Source organism: Oreochromis niloticus, linkage group LG6 (genome assembly GCF_001858045.2).
Source record: "Oreochromis niloticus isolate F11D_XX linkage group LG6, O_niloticus_UMD_NMBU, whole genome shotgun sequence".
NCBI lineage: Eukaryota > Metazoa > Chordata > Actinopteri > Cichliformes > Cichlidae > Oreochromis > Oreochromis niloticus.
This window is the reverse complement of record NC_031971.2, coordinates 23090146-23098281: the sequence shown is the minus strand read 5'-3', so window position 1 is coordinate 23098281 and position 8136 is coordinate 23090146. Positions and strand designations below refer to the sequence as shown.

The following is an 8136-nucleotide window of genomic DNA, read 5'->3' as shown; positions in this document are numbered from 1 at the left end:
TGCAAGGGTATTTTTGGAACTCTGTAAGGGGCTTTTTGATATTGTGGGTTTCCTGTTTGACGGCTGTCAAGAAGGTTGAGGTTGGCTTTACTGTCAGAGCTGTATTGTTGTAGCTTCAAGCTTAAGAAACTATTATTTATGACCTTGAAACAAACGTTCCATTTTGACTTGTATTCCCTGTAGAAAAATCAGCTCTAACCTTACCAATAGTCTAAAGTGCAGAGCAGCTCACTATAAACTTTGTAGGCTACAATATTTCATTCTGTTAAAGATGATAGCTGATCGGTAACATGAGACAAAACACAGAAATTTTTTAACATTAGTGTTGGCTGCAAGCAATTTCAAAACAATTTTATAGTTCTATAACCATTAATATAGGATCCTAAAACAGTGGAGCTATTTTTACTTGCTGACATTACCTCAAATTTACATGCAGACTAAGCATAAGTTTGTTTTTATAATAATATGAATCAATATGTGCTCTCAGACCTACAAACAGCACTGAGGTTGATGCTAAAAGAATAACAACTAAGCCTGGCTTTTAAACATTAATTTAACAAAATATTTAATTCTAGTGCTTCAGAATCTCTTCATGATAGAGTTGTTGTCAATAAATGTTGTGTTTTGCTGGCTATCATTCCTGCCGTTAAATTAGCTAAACTTCACTAATATAGCAACCCTTTTCCAGTCTGCAACATACACTTATGTCACTAAATTTATCTACAGCAACAGTGCTCATTTAAATTGGTGTTATGTGTTTAATTGCTTCATATTTTTCTCATAGTATAGTTTTATCTTTCACTCTTCCACTTTGTTGCCAGTACACTTGTCAACACCACCTATTTCATGTGAATGTGCAATGGAAGCCCTGGGTTAAGTTAACCAGTTATTAAGCAGCTTCATGTGACCAATTATCCCTACTGTCAATATCAGGGTAAGTGAATCCAGAAAATTGAAAAATAACTTAGCTATGCTGAACTTCCTTTTTAGTACATGGTTCTGGAGCAGCATGTTTGAGATTAGACTAGATCTTATAGAGAGACAGCTTTTTCCACCAGGCCATCAGACTGCTGAACACGTCATAGACACCTCACCCTCACTACTGGAACTTCAACATTATGCACTCCATACTGCACATTAATGCCACTGTTTTGCACATACCAACCTCTGTATATTTTATATATCTTATTTTATTGTTTACTTTATTTCATTTGTAAAACATGTATATACACACTATATACACACTCACACACACAAACGTAGAAAAACATATTTAGTATACACATTCAGTAATGTATATACCTTTATATATGGTACATATATTTATTACTTTTTAGATTAGCCATTTTTATATTTTGCTTGTTGCACGTTATTGTATTTTGCACAACTCTGTTGCTTGTGAAGCTCGCACACAAGAATTTCACTCGCATGTACTGTACCAGTGTACCTGCACATGTGACGTGACAATAAAGGTGATTTGATTTGATTTGATTTGATTTATAACTTTGGATGTGCTATCAGCTTACCTGTCCATCTCCCTACCCTTGTTAGTCTGGAGGATGTTGCATTCATGTTTTTGAAAAATAATTGCAAACTTTGATTCATCTGACTATAGAACAATTTTGGCTCAGTCAATTTTAAATGAGCTTTGGTATAGAGAAGATGGTGGCATTTCTGGACTATGTTTGCATATGGCTTTTTCTTGCAATGATAAAGTTTTAATCTGCATTTGTGGATGGCACTGCGAATTGTGCTCATAGATGATAATTTCTGGAGGTGTTCCTGATCCCTTACAATGATTTCCATAAGAGAATTATGCCTGTTCTTAATGTAATGCTGCCTAAAGATCATTGGCATCCAATATTGGTTTTAAGCATTTTCCAGTGTGCATAGAAATGTCCCTATATTCTTAGACTCTCTTGATGATATTATGCACAATTTAACATTGAGGAAATTGTTCCACAATTTGTAGATGCAGATTTTTGTAGATTGGTGAACCTCCCCCGATCCTTACTTCTGAGAAGCGCTGCCTTTCAAAAATGTTCCTTTACACGCAGTCACGTTATAAACCTATTGCCAGTTAACCTAACTAGTTGCAAAATGTCTTGTAGTTGTCTGAGCTCAATCATTTAGCAACTAAGTTAGTTGACAATCAAATGTTACCGCTTTGCACAACATTTGACTGACTGTTATAAATTTAAAATCTATTTCATCTAGAATACAGATTTTGCCATCATACCATGACTATTTAAGACATAATGTTTGTAGTTGAACCATGTCTTCCAAGGGCCATCCTGTCCCCAACTAACCATAACCACAAGATATGTCAACAAACCCACTTAGACAGATCTGCAACACCATCAAGCAGGTAGGAGCGCATGAGGACACATGTGGTGCTTATTGCAGTGCAAGATGGTGGCACTAGGTTCAGCACATATCCCTCTATCCGCACAGCACCAAATAGTAGAGTTGGACTTGAAATGTTAAATTCACATAGATAGCTATTGGGCTTCAAAATCACACAAATATGTCCAAAAACTGTAGGTTTTCTGAGCAGTATATATGAATCTGTAAAAGAAATGTAAGTAGAACCATCTAGAAATTATTACAATATAACAAGTATAATAGTATGTTGATGTCTTTGTTTTACCTTTTTTTGTGTGAGTCTAATCTTTCACGGTAGGCTGTCAATCAGTAAGGGAAATGCAAAATATTCACAGTTAAAATAGGTTACATTTTAATGAACTTTATTAGGTTTTTTCAAAATATTGTAGCCTACAGTGTATCTGAAAATTCACTGTTTTAAAGCACAGCACACAGATGTGTTACAATGGTCACATAAATGCCAAGGATTTGTTATAGGAGGATTAAGAAGTTAAAATGATATTTCCAAGTTAGCGACTACAACACCGAGTCACAATTTTAAAAGCTTTGCTAACACAGTAAATATTTATTATTTCTAAATATCTAAGCATTAGAATTCTTGTGGAGGTAATCACTTCCTTACATTGATTTTGAAAAAACAAAGATCATAATCTTTCAGATCTGGTAGCACAGACTACTTATCAACAATACTTAATAAGCACACTGAAAAAAAAGAGTTCATTACATGTGAAAACTATCAATGGTAGAGTGGGCACTGAAATCTGAACTCTGGGCGATCCTCTTCTTTGGTCTCTGGGATGCTGGCTGGATTTCCAGTGCTGCATAACACACATCTTCATTCTAAAATGGAATAATTATTTAGAATTATCATCAAGCACTGACATATGATAAATGGATTTCAGAGCTAAATAGTTTTGTGTCATTACTGCAAAAAATCAAACTGTAGCTATACTACAAAGACAATAAATATGAAATATGACCTGATTTCTTCTTATCTGGTCTCTGCCCTCATATCTTTTCTCATCAGCCGGAGGTTTGTTAGCTACGAAGATTAAAACAAATTAAAAGAAATGTACAAAACCTCTTTTCTTCACAAGTGATTATGCTAAAATTCTAATTTAATAATAGGAAAAGAATTTAAAAAATTTACTAGACAAAACTCTGTGATGGTCAAATAATCATGGAATTAAAGTGATGAAAAATTTCTTTTTACAAATGAAACAGAGCGGTTACCTGTCTTGTGATGGTAATATATCAAAAGAGAAGATAGCAGGGATGAGAGGGCCACAAAAGCTAGACACAGAGAGAAGAGTAGCATCCAACATGTACCACAGTGTTTTTGAGTGGTTTGAGGCTCACTGGGGTCTGAGTTAAAAAAAAAAAAAAAAAAAAAAGTGAATGCGAGGTTATCTAAAATATTACTTTAAGAGGTTAGGAATTATTTTCAATTTTACATAAACTCTACTATACTATACATTGTGAAACATATAGCAATGGACTTTCTGCTCAGATTCAACCAAAGGTGGTACAGAAGGAAAATGACCCATAACATATGATAATAGGCACCCAGTAGTTTTTGACAATTAAGAAAAAGAATATCCTGCAGTGTCTGTTTAAGTCACCTGATACCTATTTAGCTTACAATGAAGCAAACAAAATAGATAGAGCTGTAGCAAAAGCCTGGCAAATTATTCTGAAGGATACACTAATAATCTTAAAAAATTATTAAACATAAACATTTGCTTTATTTCTATGTTTATTTATTTCTGTATTTGTATTTTTACCATTATATTCATGTCAAATGTTTTAAATAAGCAGACAGATCATTTATTGATGACTCACACTAGAATACTTACGAAGTAGGATCTTTGTGGTGAGGTTTCCATATCTATATAGGCATTCAAGATTAATAGTTTCTTTTTCCTTCACCTTAGACTGTTCAGTTCCACAGTAGTAGAAGCCCTCATCCGAAAAAGTGATGTTTGTGATCAGCAGGTCATACGATTGAGAGGAATAATTTTTCACAAGATGGAAATTAGGGAATGGATTCAGAAGGTTTTGGTAATCAATACCGGGTTTATATTGTCTTTGCTCAAACTTTGTTGTTAGAACAAGAGAAGGTTGTTTCTCGTGAGAGCAATTCCTGTACCACACTATATATTCTCCAGTTGAAGTTTTACAGTCACAGTAGAGAGTTATGTTTTCTCCTGGTCTGACCATCATCTCCAACACTGTCCCACTGGTCAAATTGTGGCTGGAAAATAAAGCTCCTACGGGACCTATACACAAAAACATTAGAAGAGGTTAAAACATGCACAGCTTTATACAAAATCACAATAAAACAGACATATTTTACAGCATTAGTTCAACGTCAAAATAGGATGAAATATCAATAAATCTTGAAAATGATCACATTAATTACCAAAAAGAACAATGAGAAAAACATGAATCATATCCATGCGTGACAATGAACGGGAGTTAAAAGACAGCTCACCAAGTCTTACTGACAAATGCCACGACCTGAGCAGATTTTTCCATTAAAGGAAGTGGAAGTTATGATTGGTCGACTGAACGGAACATTTTCTTTGTGGTTGTTTTCTATTGGTGCAATAACAAGTGATGTTTTTGGAATGAATGTAAAAGATAATTTTGACAGATAGTACAGAAAGTACACTTCAAATACAATTTTCAGAGCCTTCCATAAAAGTATTTTTCTGCTTTCCTCAAAACCATTATAGACATGCATATTAGGGTAAATAAAAGACCTCTGAGTTAAGCACAAGTGTTATCTATTTTTGTTTGAATTGCTTTTAAAAGTGTATAGAAAACCATACAGAATTAATCCACCATAATAGACAAAACAAAACAAACAAACAACACCACCCCCCAAAAAAGCACTTTCACTGAAATTGCTGTTTCTGCCCTTTAAAGTGTTCAAGTTTAGCAGATTGATTATCCGTGCTGACATTGATATGAAATCACACGAGTCATAATTTTTAAATTAAGGAAACAACTTAAGCTGTTCAGGACAGGTTGTGGTCAAAGGTCTACCAGAAGTCAGGAGAACTTCCTCTGGGTTTTAAGGTTAACTGTTCAGAGCAACACAACGGGAAAACTCACACAACTTTGAATTTTTCTTGTAAGACCTACAGTGCAATGGCAAGTCGTGTCTTCTACATAATGTTAAGCTGAGAATAAAAACATTATTGAAAAATTAAGGAAATATTTCCTCCACTCCTCCCTGCCAAGCTGGTGCCTGGTTCCTGGTCCCCGCCTTTATCTCCACACCTGCTCATTACTCACCTGCTGCTTTGGATGAGCATGAGTGTGAGTGAGTTTCAGCGTGGGAGTGGACTGAGTGTGAGTGAGTCACAGACAGTGTGAAGAAGAGTGTGAACTGTTACCCCTGCCCTGGACCTTACCCTGGAGCCCCTGTCCCTTCATCACTGTACATATGTATATATTTCACCTGGTGTTGTAAAAAAAACCTCCCTTTATTGGCACTGCATTTGAGTCTTGCCTGACCCGCCGTGACAAGCACATCTCTAACAAGGAGCATTCGCATCTGTGCTAATTTAATCAAACTGTGCATGGCAGGAGATGATGATTGCCTCTCCATGTTCTCAACGTTCTGTATAAAGCCTTCTCTTAGCTAACATTCACTAACTTTCATTAACATTCATTAACTAACTGCATTAAACATATTGATCAAGCTGATTAGCCAGTTAAGGCCTTAGTCACATAGGCCATGAAATCCTTCAGGTGAAATGCGCATTGCCTTATCTGGTCGATGAGTGGGTGCTGACTGTTGCTAGGTGAAATCAGCTGCAAAGAGGGTGTTGCTCCAGAGACCTCTTCATGATTGCTTTACTTGCACGCAAATTGCTGCAGTCCTTTGTACTTTGCATGGAAGATGCAGACTTGCAAACATTTACCAACTATTCATTAAGTAGTGGTAAAACTGTGAAAAGGAAAATGAAAGGAAATGGAGAACATTTCCAGTTTGTGGTTCACTTTTATCAGTTTGACCACCATTTGGGGATTTTTTTTTTTTCTATAAAGATGGCATCTTTCACAGCAACGTTCTAGCGACCAAAGCAAGGAGGTTTTTGGTGCCACACTGTGAGACCATTTTTTTCTAGTAACTACTCAGCAACCAGTTGGGATTCACTGATTGGTCCCCAGGCCTCTATGAATGGAGATTAAGATGATAAATTGCCATGTTATATTAATTATAACAGCGCTTTGAGTACGCTGGGAGAGTAAAAAAGCGCTATATAAGAATCAGTCCATTTATCATTTAAATTACACTCTAATTTGCTTGTTGAATTGCTAATGGCCTCTGTGTGCTGTATAATAATAGCAATAAACTGTCTACATGGGAATTGTTTTGTAGTTCTTTAAGGGGCTTTTTTGTTTTTGTGGATTTCCTGTTCGTCGGCAAGGTGGTTGTGGTTAGCTGTACGTCAGTTGTATTGTTGTAGCTTGTTCTAAAGTGGGAGGTTGGGTTTTCCTTAAATAAACAAGCGAAACTACGAAAGTGTTATTTATGCTTTTTGATGTGTCCTTCAAGCAAGCAGCTTCATCAGTTATGTTTGCTTTAGAAAAATCAAGATTTAAACAATATTTTTTAAATTGGTTAAGACCTTTTTTCTTTACAGAAACTCACATGATTGATTTATTTTGCAAATATAAATTCCTTTATATCCTGCAAATAATACAATTTACATATTCAAAACTATTACTGGATAAAGGGTCTGGGTGAGTGGCTGTATTTTTCCATAGAGCTGGAGTTTCCACCCCTGGGTGGAGCCACGTCATGCCATTCACTGTCTGCACCTGTTTGCAATTTGGACTACCTGCATATAAAACCAGCACTCTCAATAAGTCCTTGCCAGATCTTTTGCTAACCTGCATTAGTGTGAGGCCTCCAAGTTGCTCTGTGCATTGTAGTTTTCAATGCATGCTTAACTGGTGGTCTTCTGGTCCACCATTTCTTTCTCAGTGTTATGTCCCCACGATGAAGGTCTAGGGGTGTGTGTGTGGGGACTGGTAACAAACGGGTCCAGAACAGAATGAAAGGAGAACAGACAGAGGTGTTTAGTAAATAAAACAGTTTTTATCATAGAGAACCTTAACATAAAGAGCCGGCAACGCCGTTTTTCCAACAACACTAGAAAAAGAAAAAGGTTGCAACAACAAAGAACAACAACCGAACAAAAAACTCCACACCACAAGGAGGCACTTCCAGGGGCCCAGAAGCTCACCCTGTCACTAGCAGCAGCTAGCTTTACTGCTGCCGAGGCCCACAAGCCCACACTACTCACATATAGCAGCTACACTGCACACTGCTTCCACAACTCCACACCACGAGCAGGACAATCACACACCTAGAACACAAAGCGGAGACACCAGAGAAAACCACCACCCTACATTCAGTTTATCCCCAGCTTATATGACCTCAGAGAGGTGATTGCTGACTGAGCCCAGGTGGTAAATGAGGCCAATGAGCAGCAGCTGTGTCCTGGGGAGAGAGAAGAGTAAGAGAGAGACAGAGGGGTGGAGCAAGAGAGGAGGCGGAGAGAAAACACCACACCCACACAAGAGTAGTTTCAGGAGGCCCTGCTAGGGCCGTAACACTCAGCAATACTCACCACTTTCTGATGCTGGTCTGCGAGGCAGCTTTTGTTTCATTTCATAGATCATAGTCCAGACATAGTTCAGATATAGTACTCTGGTTCGAGACTATTT

The 8136-nt window shown here is 36.9% G+C and overlaps 1 protein-coding gene across 3 annotated transcripts; it reads right to left on the bottom strand.

Moving 5' to 3' along the window:
* Window positions 1-2730: 2730 nt before the first annotated feature.
* LOC102078407 (uncharacterized) lies at window positions 2731-7817 on the bottom strand. Of its 3 annotated transcripts, XM_005456825.4 has the most exons (6): window positions 7713-7817; window positions 7297-7434; window positions 4242-4664; window positions 3619-3750; window positions 3366-3427; window positions 2731-3225 (listed from the first exon to the last, which is right to left on the bottom strand). In XM_005456825.4, the coding sequence occupies exons 2-6, from the start codon at window positions 7331-7333 to the stop codon at window positions 3106-3108; spliced, it is 774 nt and encodes a 257-aa protein (XP_005456882.1). In that variant the 5' UTR covers window positions 7334-7434; window positions 7713-7817; the 3' UTR covers window positions 2731-3105. The 3 variants fall into 3 exon arrangements, with proteins under 3 accessions (XP_005456882.1, XP_019215903.1, XP_019215902.1); XM_019360358.2 differs by lacking the exons at window positions 7297-7434; window positions 7713-7817 and adding an exon at window positions 5536-5798; XM_019360357.1 differs by lacking the exons at window positions 7297-7434; window positions 7713-7817 and adding an exon at window positions 4808-4890.
* Between the last annotated feature and the right edge of the window lie 319 nt (window positions 7818-8136).

Coding starts and splice junctions, on each gene's coding strand:
- LOC102078407 (XM_005456825.4), bottom strand. CDS start 7,333: ATGCACAGAGCAACTTGGAGGCCTCACACTAATGCAG. Junction 4,665..7,296: donor GAGGCCTCACACTAATGCAG/GTTAGCAAAAGA, acceptor TTTTGTGTATAG/GTCCCGTAGGAGCTTTATTT. Junction 3,226..3,365: donor ACCAGATAAGAAGAAATCAG/GTCATATTTCAT, acceptor ATTCCATTTTAG/AATGAAGATGTGTGTTATGC.